Here is a 13,999-nt window from a genome sequence, read left to right as displayed (position 1 = left end):
AAATACATATAACAGGCATAACAGATATTCATCTTTTTTGGATATTCAGCCTTTTATTTCTCTTTTTTAAAATTCTAATTTGTTACATATGACAGCAGAATGCACTACAGTTCATATTACTCATAGAGAGCACAATTTTTCATATCTCTGGTTGTCTTGAAGAACTAAGTCATCATCCTACAGTGATACATGCATACCCATGTTTAAAGCAGCACAATTCACAGTAGCCAAACTATGGAACCAGCCTAGGTATCCATCAAAAGATGAATGGATAAAGAAAATGTGGTGTATGTATACATAATGAAGTTTTTATTCAGTCGTAAAGAAAAATGAAATCATGTCATTTGCAGAAAAATGAATGGAACTTGAGACCATCATGTTAAGCAAAATAAGCCAAACTCAGAAGGTCAAGTGTTATATGTTTTCTTTTATATGTGGAAGCTAGAGAGGGAAAAAGGAAGAGAAAGCTGGGGAGGGGGTAATTTTGCATGAAAGGCTGAGGGGGGTCAATAGAATAGAGAAAAGAGACCAGGGAGTAGGAAGAGGAAGGGTACAGAAGTGTTGGGGATGGGCCAAATTATGTTGTTATAGTGTGTGTGTTATGTGCTAATAGTCCCAGATGGAACCCAAATCCCACCATTATGGACAACTGTAATGCACTCATAAAAATGTGAAAAAAATAAATATAGCTAATAAACTTAAAAGAGGAGCTAGAATAAAAACTTTTAAAATATTCAGTTAATCCAAACAGCATAAATAGAAAAGAAACAGCAAGATTAGACATGAATCTAACACTTACGATTACACATCAAATGTAAATGGACTACACGCACTAGTTAAAAGGAAGAGATTGTCAAATTGGATAAGACAGTAAATAACATGCTGCTGACAGGAAGCACTCTAAAAATGCAGATAGGTTGAAAGTAAAAGAATGGAAAAAGCTGCATCATGCAAACATTAAGCCAAAGATAGCTGGAGGAGGGCTGTATTCACATCAGATGCAGAGTCTTCAGGACAAGGAAGGTAGCTTATCATAGAGTCAAATCATCAAGTTAATAACAGCTTCAAAATGCATGAGGAAACAACTGACAGAACTTAAAGGTAAAGCAGACGATCACAACTAGAATTGGAAATCTCAACATTAACTTATTAACTGGCAGAACAAGTAAATAGCAAATTAGTAAGGAAGATGGAAGGCTACCAAGAAACAACTCGACCTAACTGATATTTATAGGGTGCTACACCAACAAATCCAGAATACAAATTATTTCAAATGCATAGGAAATATTCACTAAGATGGGAAATATGTGGGCCATAAGAAAATTCTCAGTAAATTTAAAGGGATTGAGATAATAAAGAATATATCATCGACACTAAACTAACAAAATTAAATTAGAAACCAACGACAAAAATACTTGGAAAATCTCAAAATTATTGTAAAATTAAATAACTGTTCTAAATAAGCCAGGGACAAGGAGAAATCCTAAGAGAAATTATCATTTTTAACTGAATGATAATGAAAATATAATGCATGAGAATTTATGGGATGCATTCAAAACAGTGTGTAAGAGGGAAAATTATTGCTTTAAGGTTTAAAACTCAAGAATTTTTTTTTTTAGTTTCTTCTTTTAAAACTAGGGAAAGAAAAGAAACTGAAAAGAAGTAGAAAGAAGGAAATTTTAATTTTAATAAAATGATACATAAATGATATATAAAATGGACAATGAAATCCTAAGTTGAAAATATCAATAAAACTGATATTTTTAGCTAGACTGATCATTAAAAAAGAGAGGAAATATACAAGTTACCAATATCAGCAAAGGGACTATTAATTAAAAATTTTTATGTCAATAGATTAGACAACTTAGATAAGATGAATTAATGCCTTGAAAGACACAAATTACTTATATCTACTAAAAATAAATTCAGAACTTTAAATATTCCTCTGGAGAAAGCCCCTTTCTTAAATACCTTGATAGAGAATTCTATCAATCATTAAAGAAAGAAAATTTTAGCAAAAATTTCAGAAATATAGAGGAAGAAACATTTGCCAACTCATTTAATAAGGTTTGCATTATCCTGAAAGTAAACCAAATAATGATATTACATACCAATCTCACATGACCCAAGATACATTTTTAACAAAGATGCAATTAGATAGCATTCAGAAGGTATGTAAAAAGGATAATACATCATAACAAGTGAAGTTTACAACAGGAATGTAAGTTACGACTAATGTTTCCAAGGTTTGTTTACTCTTTAAAATATCACTCAATGAAATTCATCACATTACTAAAAGAAAGAGAAAAATCGTAACGTCGTCTTAATAAATGCAGAAGAGGCATTTGACAAGATTAGTGATTCATTCATGGTGAATAGTTTGCAAGCTATAGAAGGCAGAAGCTTATAGAAGGATATCTGGAAACAACCTCTAGTTAATACCATATGTAATCATGAAAGGTTCTACATTTTCTCCTAAGGTTGAACAAAGCAAGCATGTACCCTTTAATCTCTTCTATTCCACATTGTCTTGGAGGTCCTAGCCCAGTACACTTTAACAAGAAAAAGAAATAAAAGGCAAATAAATAAAAAAATAAATAAAATGTATTTATTCACAGATGAATTGGCTGCGTACATAGAAAATCCTGGGGGGGAAATGAGTTAAACAAGGTCACTTGTACAAGTCCAAGATTAAAAAGTCAATTGGATCTATATACTCGAAACAAATTGGAAAACAAAATTCAAAAAATACCATTTGCAATAACATAAAAAAAAATTTATTTAGTGATACATTTAACAAAATATGTACAAAATGTCTACTTTGGAAACCATAAAACAGTGCTGAGACATATTAAGGAAGACCTAAATAAATGGAGGTCAAAGTCACAGATTAGACCATTCAGTGTTGTTACAATGTCCTCTATCTCCAAACTGCTCCACAGATTCAATGCAATACCAACCAAAGTCCCATCTTGTGGAACTTGGCAAACTGACTACAAAACTTATTTGTAAACGCAAAGAACCTATAATAGCCAAGACAAGTCTGAAGATAAAGTGGGAAGACTTACACTACCTGATTTCAAGACTCACTACAAAGACTCACTATATAGTAATCAAAATAATGTGGGGAGTTAACATAAGAACAAAATAGAGATGAAGGGACCAAAACAGGGAATTCAGAAATGACCAAACTATGCATGATCAACAAAGATGCCAAGATAATTCAATGAGGGAAAAAAAACCCCACAATTATTTCAAAACAAAGAACTGGTTGTACATAAGAAAGAAATAATTTAGAGCTTAATTTCATGCTATACACAAAAACTAACTAGAAATAGACCATAGACCTCAATGTAAAAGATAAAACTACAAAATTTCCTAGACAAAAACAAAGTATGAATTTTTCTTAACCTTTTTGTAGGCAAAAAATTTTTATACATCACCCAAAAAAACACAAACTGTAAAAGAAAATTGGACTGTACAACGTTTAAAACCTCTTGCTTTTCATAAGACAGAATTTTAAAAATGTAAATTCAAGGGAGGAAAAGTCTTGAAAAGTTAAATGGGAAGAAATATCCACAATATATACCTATACATCCTAATACATATACAAAACACATCCAGAATACATAAATAATCTGTGATTTCAAAACAAAATAGCAGGAACATATTCAAAACTTTGTTCACTTTTACTAACAAAAGAGGAGATTAGGGAAGAGGAGGCAGGAGCCACCCCTGGACCAACCAAAGCTGTCCCCTGTATCCCTGCATTCAGCATCTCCATCCTGCCAAAGTGGCCGTCATGCCCAAGAGAAGAGCAGAAGGGGACACTATGGGAGATAAAGACACAGTGAGAGATGAAGCACAGAGAAGCCCGAGAGGCTGTCTGCTAAGCCTGCTCCTCCAAAGCCAGAAAAGGTCCCTGCAAAGAAGGGGGAGAAGATACCCGGAGGGACAAAGGGAAGATAGCCCAGCGGAGAAAACGGATGCCCAAACAGGCCAGGCACAGAAGCTGATGGCACTGGAGATGCCAGGGCAAATGTATACATTTCTGGTAGCGATGTCCTTCTGGGGACTCTAGAGTTTGAAGTATTTTTGTCAAGTTTTATAAAAATGCAGAATTTTTAAAGCCATATTGCTAGCACACAGAACACTTAATGGTTTTTCTGAGGAAGGTGCATATCTCACCCTTAAAAAGTCTCCAAAGCTGGATTGCTCTGGGCAAAAATACCTTTCCCTGCTAGTTTTGAGATATGCGTTCTTGGCTCCCGGGAGGAGGGACTCCCTGACATTGATACATGTGGCCACCTTCAGCACAGACGCATTGTGGTGTGGGGAAGCTCAAGTTCATCTTTCTGCCCCCCTCTCCCTCTCTGCCACAGATCTAGATTTACCTCACTCAAATACAAACGCCTCTTGGGATCTGACTGCCTGAAATTGGTTTTACCAGTGTGCTAGGCAATCAGGACTTTCCAGTAAAATCACTGAGACAGTGTCCCTCAAAAGAGCAACGGTTCCTTTTCTAAACTGTGGCTGTTCAGATTGGTAATTCTGCCATTTTGCCATTTTGATTTCTTTTCCTGTAAGTCGGGGTCGGCTTGTGAAAAGTGATCAAACAACATGCTAAAAGTGAAACGCCGACCCTTACCCTGAACTTTCCCTGTCCAGAGCATCAAATGACGACTTCTTTGGGTTACAATGGCTTTCTGATTTGGACAGTCCATCCAAGAAGGAAGTTTGGAAGTTGTTACACACTGTTAACAATTGTCTGTCCATATCCTGTCTGGAATACCATAATTGTTTATGAAAAGCATCTTTAAGAAAGCTGAATACAGTTTGTCTAGAAAAAATGCAAATATATAAAAAGCTCACGGAAAGGAACCCAATGTCTAGTCACTGAGGAGGTATAAATTAAAACCATAAAGCAATACAACTACACACCTACCTGAACATCTCAAATGAAAAAGACCGACACTGCCCAGCACTGGCAGTGATGTGGAACAACCACAAGTCTTACACACTGTCATCAGGATGTAAACTACAACCATTGTGGAATTTCTTATAAGAAGTTTGGTGATTTCTTAAAAACAGATACGTATTCATATGATCCAAAAATCCCACCCAAAAGAAAGAAAGCATATATCTATAAAAGGACTTATACACGTGATCATGACAACTTCATTTGTAATATTTCCCAACTGGAAATAACCATGAAGCCCATCCATTGTTAAACAGATAAATAAACTGTGGTATATTCATAAAATGGAAAACCAGCAATACAAATACAAACAACTGATACAACAAACACAGATAAATCTCAAAATCATAATTCTAGGAGGGAAAAAAAGACAAAAGAGTACATACAATGATTCCATTTATGAATTTCCTGAGCAGGCAAAACTAATCTATAACAAGAACATAGACCATCAGTCGCCTGGGGAGTGGGACTGATGGAGCTCACTGCAGAGGTTCAAAGGGACTTTGGAAATGATGAACATACTCCTCTCACTTTTAGATTTTGAAAACAGTTGATCTTTTCTTAATTTGGCCTTGCAGAACGGTTAGATACAGAGACAGTGGTAGAGATGGGAAGGAACAGTATGGTATTCTACCTAGTGCCAAAAGGGTGAGCAGAGCCACCCAACTGAGGAATTAGAGTGAAAGTGGGGAAAAGCTAGTGGGTAATAAACTTTATTGAGGCATAATTAGCATCCAGCAAGATGCACCCAGTTTAAGTTAAAAGTTGATGGATTTGTAGAAATGTGCAAGGACCCATATGACCACCCCTCACAGACAGCTTCCTTTTAAAAATTACTTCAAGCTATTTACATGTTTAGTAATCACAATTTTATTAAAACAGTTTTGAGGCACTAGACAATGAAACATAGGCCTTGGAATCAGCTCTAGATTTAAATCCTACTTCTAGAGCAGGTCACTTAATTTCTCAAAAGTCTCAGTTTCCTCATCCGTAGAATGGTAATATTACTAAAACCAATGTCACAAGATTGTTGTGAAGATTAAAAGAAATAATGTTAAACTTCTAGCAATATGCCTGGAACATAGTAGGACCACTAAATGGTACTGGCCTTTTCATGACCACATAGGCACGTGTTGCATGGTTATCCCGTAGTCCCTAGTTACAGTATTAACTGCGGAACCTGCCAAAGGCTTTGAGATGGTCCTAAATGAATCTGTTGAAAGACTAACCCAAATGGCAGTTCTGAGTTCCGCTCCCCTGCTGTTTCTACTTTACATTCAGTGGTGACAGAGCCAAAGTATTTCACGCTTAAACATTTTGCTTCAAGACAGAACAGGCCATTTGAGAATCAATTCTGGAACACAGTTAAAACAGGACTTTTAAAAGGTTTCGCCCTCAGGTCGTCAGACCTGCTGCCTGGGCTTTAAGTGGAGCCTGACCCCCCTCATTTCATACCGCTGGGAGCCAGAGATGCTCGGCCTCTAGGATCCCCTCAAATGGCCCTGCTGTGGGCTCGACCACCTGCTCCATCCCACTGGCTGGCTGGTGCCCTGACTCTGATCCAGCTCCAATACCTGCCTTGGGCCTGTCTCCTGGGGTCAGGACCTGTCGCCCCACCCATTCAACTCTACAAGTTGCCATGATGGTCACCAACACCTTGTCAGGATCAGCTTCCTGGAATGCCCGGGGCCCAGCTCCCAGTACACAGGAGCCAGGGCACAGTCACAAGCATGATCTAATTCAAGGGTCACGGGGATGGAGTGCCATCTACCTGAGTGACAAACAGTTGGAACTCCTCTGGCAGAATCCATGAGCGAGGATAGAAGTTGTACTCCTCAGGAAAGAGATTCTGCATCATTCTGACCGCTCTGCTCAGGGTCACTTTGCGCACCATCTCCGTCATGCCTGGGGAGAAGAGAAGCTGTGAGGTTGGAGCAACTGGGAGGCACCAGTTATAAAGCAGCCATTATCCGGGATTTTAAAACCACTCGCCCCCGCCCCATAATCACTTTTTTCAAACATTTAAAAACAGGTCTGAACTGTTCCCCATAGCACTGACTCATAATTTGGAAAGCTCTACCAAATTTATGAAAATGGATGGATTTTTTTTTCTCCCTATAAAAACGAAGCATCAGTTCGAAAGGATGCATTTTCACCTCGTTTATTATTCTATTATTTGTCCTCCCCGGGGGTAATGAATAGAGAAGCATTTCTCTCTTGCACTTAAAACTTAATACCCTCTTTAATTTGGGGCCAGAACACATAATTCTGGGATTCCTTCTATCTTGTACCCTAGAGAATATTATCTAGTGCACTCTGGTGACACTGTGAGAAGTTTAATTAAGTTGCTTTGTTTTAATCTTTCACGGGTATTAAAAGCATAAAATGGAAAATACACACCTTTCGGCATAAAATCTGTCTCCTTGAACCAAGGACAGGAAGTGGAAAGGAAACCATAGCATAATTTATAGTTTAACAGGGAAAATGAATTCATAGGAGTTCTTCAGTTATAAGTACTGACATTGACATTGATCAGCTCTCATTAATTTACCCAGAGGGGACTGAAATGTCTCCCTTGAAAAACACTTTAAAAGAATGGTGGATTTTTTTTTCCCTCTTGTAACATCATTAGTAACTCTGACAAGAAACTGAGCATAAATCTTAGCAAAATTTAAGCAAATAGGTAAAAAATTATTATCAATTTTAGCCTCCTTATTTCTTAAGGCAAATGTCACTACTAAAAATGGAGGCTAAAAATAACCTTCACCCTGAAAAAGACTAAACAGTCCCATGACAGAAGCTAGAAATTTGCTTAGCACAATTATTTTTAATAGAGAGTCCAGAATTCCATGTCCGCTTGGCATGCCCAAGTTACCGGCACATTCCAAATGGGCTCCGTCAGGATGAATGAGGTTTCTCCCAACACCCACATTCAGGAAGCAAGTGAACTTCTAAGAAGGCAGGTCTTAATAACCTACTTCTTGCTTCCCTCTGCATATTAAAGAGAGCAATAAATCTAAAGATTGCAGCTTCAAGGTGTCAATGCCCAAGTTCTTAGCTCCCGTTTGGAAGGATATAGGGCAGGATTAAGGGAGGAATAAAAGAGCTTAGGAAGTACCAATTAACTGTGCTCTGATGTGGACTCTTCGATGTTAAAGAAAACTCACCAAGAATGCTGTCCTGAGGATTCCAAGAAACGAGCCTGGAAAATCATAGCTATTTCCTTTTATCCCCAGCCCCAGTGGAATTCTGAGTCATAAACACCACAGCTGAACGCCAGGTGAACAAAACAACATTTCAACAGGTTTCATTGAACCTTTCTGCTTATATTCGACTACCATTTTAGTTACAGTATTAAGCCAAAAATCTTCCAAGCTAACTGTAATGTAACAAGTCCTCACACCCAGTAGAAATGGTGGCTCCTAACCAAACAGTGTTGTGGTATTTCTGCAATTTCATGGCAGTGTGACAGGTTCTCTTTCTGAAACCCCTCAGCAGGTCAGAAGGAAGTGAACAATACAGACAGAAGTGCTGTGAAGACAGGGGGCAGTGGAAAGCTCCAGAAAAGTCTCATGAATGTCAGCGTCCAGCCAGTGGAGGAACCGCTCAATCTCAATCTGCACCGGCTCCTTCTGTAATGTGTACCCTCAGTCCCACCAGCTGACAGATGTTTCCAGGTTCGTACTTCCAGGCAGCCAACTTAGGAAGCACCTCTATGGCCAATGGCTACTTGCCCTGGTACTCCTCCTGCCTGCAGCGGGCAGCTGGCTCACCTTTAACCCTGCCTGAATGCCTGTCTCCAGGAGGCACCGGATGAGCCCTCCCTCACCCACCTACTACCTAAGACTTTGTTCCTCTCCATATCTAAGCCATAGTCCCATCCAGTGCTGCCTGGGAAAGAGTCTCAGGCCCTCAGAAACCCCTCACAGAAGTTGCTGACATCTGGCCTCTGCAGGTGGCCCAGAGACAGGTGTGGAAGTGGCGCCTTCTCACATTACAACCCTGACAAGAGTGGACTCCTGCTCCCCAAGTAACTGAGTGACAGGGAGGTGGCTGCTGCCCTGATGGCTCCAGACCCTGCCTTCCTTCCCTAAGCAGCCACAGTCCTTCCCCGTTTCTTATCTGGGACCCTTCCCTGGGCTCCAGACTCATCATGACATGTGGTGGAAAGTCCACATCTAACCTTAAGCTGCCCCCTGCAACAAGTTTGATCCCCACTCTCTGTCCCAATTAGATAACGAGGCTTTTATGTGTTTTTCTGAGGCTCCATTGCTTGTTCCCAAATTTTCTTTTTTTTTTTTTTTTTGAAAGACAGAGAGAGAGAGAGAATATTTTAATATTTATTTTTCAGTTATCGGCGGACACAACATCTTTGTTTGTATGTGGTGCTGAGGATCGAACCCAGGCCGCACATATGCCAGGCGAGCGCGCTACCGCTTGAGCCACATCCCCAGCCCCTGTTCCCAAATTTTCATAGCCTTATCTTTTGCTTCCTGTGGCCGAGTGGCTGCCATCACTATGCACAAATCTCAGGCCTCCGCCTTGTTCTCTCCAATGCCTCCCAGCCCCCATATGTGCCTGCAAAGGCTGGACTTAGCCCAGCATCTGGGATCATGTGCCAACCACCAGAGTCTCTCAATGAGGTCTACCCTAGATGTCCCTATGGTGGCAGTTAGGGAAAACCCCATAACCTTGGATTACAGCTTTGACACAAGGGCTGGCCTCCTGCCACTCCTTCTGAGGTGTGGGTTCTTCTGTCTGCTGCCCTGCAGCCTCAGGGCCTGGGGGTCTCATCCCTTTGGAGTTAACCAAGAGTATAACAGTTGGATCCTCAGAACTGCCCATGCAGCCCTACCAAACCCAACAAAAACCAAACAAATGGAGCTGTATTTGGAGCACTATTCAATCCAAGTAGCATTGAAACCAAAAATTCTTGACATTATAGCCACCAAAAAGAAATACATTCTGTATTCCCATTGCCACTAATTAGCTGATCTCCTGCCCGGGTGCTGAAGGGACTCTTCTCTGTATCTCTGCTCCCTCTCTCGGCCTTTCCACCCACCTCCAATGTGACCCTCTGGCTGGTCTTTCTAAAACACAGGCTGACCCACATCATTCTCTGGTTTAGAAATGTCTTGGAGCCCCCTACTCCCCGGGAGTCCCTGCCCCTCACTTCTCTACCCACTCTCATTTGATCTGCTCCTGTCCTCAGGGGCCACCTGTTCTCTACCTCCTGTTTGGTATCAGGCCAGGCCCATCCATCCCTGGAGGCTCAGTGCGAAGGCCGATCCTCTTCTCCTGGATCTCTCACCCCCTCAAGCAAATCTGGATTAGGTGGCTCCTGACTCCCACGCGCTCCAAGCTTCCCCGGGCGCAGCACTTGGGTTTTGTTTTGCTCTCTCCTGCGTATTTTAGTGTCCTCGGAGCCCAGAGCAGTGCTGGGCCACCCTGCAGATTCCCCCCTGCAGCCCTCTCTTTGTGGTCATCTCTCAAGCACTGCCCACCCTGCACTGCGGCACATCTCAGACCTTGAAACTCAGGAAAGAAAGAAAGAAAGAAAGAAAGAAAGAAAGAAAGAAAGAAAGAAAGAAAGAAAGAAAGAAAGAAAGAAAGAAAGAAAGAAAGAAAGAAAGAAAGAACCTGTTGTTTGCAAGCTGGGAACTGACAATTTGGGGCTTGGTTAAAGCAAAGACATATCTAAATCAGATTACTTTTTATAGAAAATCATAATTCACCGGTTAAGATATGAGTGTATTTTGAATAAAGAAATTGCCCAGAGAAAAGCGAATGAAATCTAAAATGCTGATACAAACAAAATAAATTACTTCCATATGCATATCCCAAAGTTTTCCATTTGCGCAGCATGTGAAATAGCTACACTTCTCTGGTGCACTGCCTAGAACTTAAGTAGCATTCCAGGGGTAGGAAGTGCATTTTTAGAATAATGGGTGCATGGGAGACAAGATAAAAGTGGACCCAACTGGAGCCACAGGACAGGATGTTCTGGAATTGCCCACGGCTGAGGATTTCTGTCTTCCACAGGGCCGTGCTGCTGCTCCGCCCAGAGGTTCCAGAGCCTGCTTTGTCATTACAGCTAATTAACTGTTGTTAGTAAAGTGGAAAATTACAAGTTCCAGTCACTGGTATGTGGAGTACGGGATGGGCAAACTTGCCTCTTGGAATGAATGTACTTTCATCACCTTTAATAAAACTAGTCCTTCAGGAGTACTTTTTTCCCCCTATATTTCTAATTTGTTTTCCAAATATAGACCCATACATTGCTACAGCTCTCCCACTCTCAGCCATTCGCTGAGGCATGAGCAAATGGAGAAAATGTAGATAAAGCCTCATTTGATGATTCATTTCTTAGTAATTCAGTCTAAAGACTCCTTCACTTCCAGATTGGGTTCTCCCCAAACCTTAAGAAGTCCTTTTACTGACATGGAAAAGTATCTTTTTTTTTTTTTTTTCTGAGCAGCCCGACAGGAGAATACAGTAGCTATCCCATTAAACAGGTGTGCAGGAACACTGTTCGCAAATCAATCTTGTTCCCTAACAGAATTCTCTCTCCTTCTCTAAGGACAAACAAACCTTGGGTTAACCTTCTGTCTCAGTATCCCTGGAAACCAAAAAAAAAAGGGAGATTGTTATCTGTGTTGGTAGACAACAAAGTGCACAGTTAAGATGGTCCCTGATTGTTGAATTGTTTAATATCTGGTAGGAAGCCATAGCTCTAGGCTGTCTTAGTGGTGATTTTAATAATTTAATATAACTCTTACAGGGACCTTGGAAGCTATGCTATGGAGCAGTTAGGAGAGACACTGACTCCTTGGGGCATCTGAGCCAAGACAGATGTGGATCTGGACTCCTTATACCTCCTCTCACTCACTCAGCCAGAGGCCGGCTCCCAGTGCTGTAGAAAATACTTCACTGAAGAGAAATGCTGGACATGGACTGGCTGACAAGCTGTGCTTCCTGCCCTGCGTCCTTCTAAGGGAATCCGAGCCAAGTGTGGCCTGTGGTAGTGACCTTGTCAGTCTGCACGCTGAACTTGAAAATCCCCTCTCGATGGGGCAAAAGTAGTCAGTGTAAGAAAATTGTTTCCTGAGAGGTGTCTTCTTCAAGGCAGAGGGTGGAGTGCCAAAGAAAAAGTGGATTGAATTCCCTTCTAATATAAGTACAAATAATATGATATTAAGGAAAAACACCTTATATTTAGGCAAGTATAACTGCAGTCATATAAAAATGATAAACATGGTTAAGATTTGGGTGAAAATACAGAAACATTCACATTGTTATTTGTTAAATGAGGAATGGGACTCAGAATGATATTTTCTTTTTTTGATTATTTATTATTGTACTAGAATATGGTTTGTGCAATACATTATCAAAACAACTGTAAGATCCCATGGCTGGAAACTTACCTAAATGTTCCCTTCTCCCTAACCAATCACACTCCCCTTAGCCTCCCTCTTCATGTAGCCATCAAAAATAATGAACAGCAGTAATCCCAGAAGAAGGTGGTAGAGATTTAAAAACAAAATAAAAAGCATAAGTGGTATCTGGGTATAGAGTGGAGGAGGCTTTTAATATGCTGGTTATGACAATTTTCTGGCCACCCTCCTTGTAGGGTAAGTCCCATGGAGACAATGTCATTAGCCTTGTAATACTTAGCATGGGGACTAGTGTATTCAATTTTTTTTTTAAATGGAACCTCCAAATACAATTCTTAAAAAAAAGAGGAAGTTGCCAAACATAGTGGTGCACATCTTTAATCCTAGTGATTTGGGAGACCGAGGCAGGAGGATTACGAGTTCAAAGACAGCCTCAGCAAGTTAGGGAGCCCTAAGCAACTTGGCGAGATCCTGTCCCAAAATGAAACAAAAAGGACTGGGGATGTGGTTCAGTAGTTATGTGCCCCTGGGTTCAATCACTGGAACAAAGAAAAAAGGGGTGGGGGGTGATATACCATTTCTGTGATACATTCTTAGAAGTGTAGTATTTCAGTTTCCTGCAAGAGAAATGTTCTGTTCCTTTATTTTGAGAATATAGTCCCCTCATTTGACCTCCATATTATATCTATAACCCAACAAGTGAAAATCATGTTCTTCCACCAGTAGGATTAGACCAAGAAAGCCTGGCTTTAAACCTGCACAAACCTGTCTGCAATCTTTCAACCCCTAGTGGCTTAAGTCCTGATTACCTCTGCGCTGACTTCCCTCCCAAGGTGACAGCAATACAGCAGAGCACAGGCAGCAAGTCCCAATTAAGAGTCCTCAAGTTTGATCTCAAAACACTGTCATGTTTCTGTAGAAGAACATACCCTGGGACTCGGCTCGAGAAACACAATAACAGCAGATACCTGGAAACTTGTTCACTTGACCGGATAATATGTCATTGTCATGAAATGAAACTCCATGCCAGTAGATGTCACAAGGCAAGCGTCGGCCAAATGGGAACTAGAAGACAGAAAAAAAATATATGTGATTAATAGTAAGAATAAGAGGAGCGGTGACCACACTGGAGTGTCTGTCATGTACAAATTCCTGACAGCAGGGCACGCATCACAAGACTAAATTCTTCTAAGGATGTCAGGGAGGCGATATGTTTTCCTGTTTTATGATGGAGAAACAGATTGCGACAGGTAGCAGAGCAGCCGGGTTCTGCCTACAGGTGGCAGATGCTATATAAACTACCAGCCTTCCCAGCACCCTTCACTGGAATCCTCACAACTACCTTATAAAGGATTATTCCTTTTGTACTGAGTAAAACCTGGGGCTAAGAGAGGTAGTTTAACCATTTCACATGCCCTGGGTCACAGAGCTGGCAAGGGGAGAAATCAGGATTTAAGTCCAGGTCTGTGCAAGTTACAGGTCCACAATTCCTTCTCTTTCTCTAAAATTTGCAACCCTCAACCCTGTCCCTAAGTATTAAGCGGTAAAGCTGGGTGTAGTGGCACATGCCTGTAATTCCAGCTATTCTGGAGGTCAAGGCAGAAGGATCCCAAGTTCAAGGCCAGCC

General features: G+C 40.6%; 1 protein-coding gene across 1 annotated transcript in view; it reads right to left on the bottom strand.

The window, feature by feature from the left end:
- The window catches only part of Ttll11 (tubulin tyrosine ligase like 11), a 231,797-nt gene that overhangs the window by 174,327 nt on the left and 43,471 nt on the right, over positions 1 to 13,999 (bottom strand). The window contains exons 2-3 of the mRNA XM_076843150.1: positions 13,341 to 13,437; positions 6,750 to 6,883 (exon numbers count right to left, since the gene is read on the bottom strand). Coding sequence (XP_076699265.1) covers positions 6,750 to 6,883; positions 13,341 to 13,437 — 231 coding nt within the window. The remainder of the gene's footprint in view (positions 1 to 6,749; positions 6,884 to 13,340; positions 13,438 to 13,999) is intronic.

The sequence above is a fragment of the Callospermophilus lateralis genome, chromosome 2, assembly GCF_048772815.1.
Source record: "Callospermophilus lateralis isolate mCalLat2 chromosome 2, mCalLat2.hap1, whole genome shotgun sequence".
Taxonomy (NCBI): Eukaryota; Metazoa; Chordata; class Mammalia; order Rodentia; family Sciuridae; genus Callospermophilus; species Callospermophilus lateralis.
The sequence above is the reverse complement of the archived record's forward strand: the minus strand, read 5'-3'. Positions and strand labels throughout refer to the sequence as shown.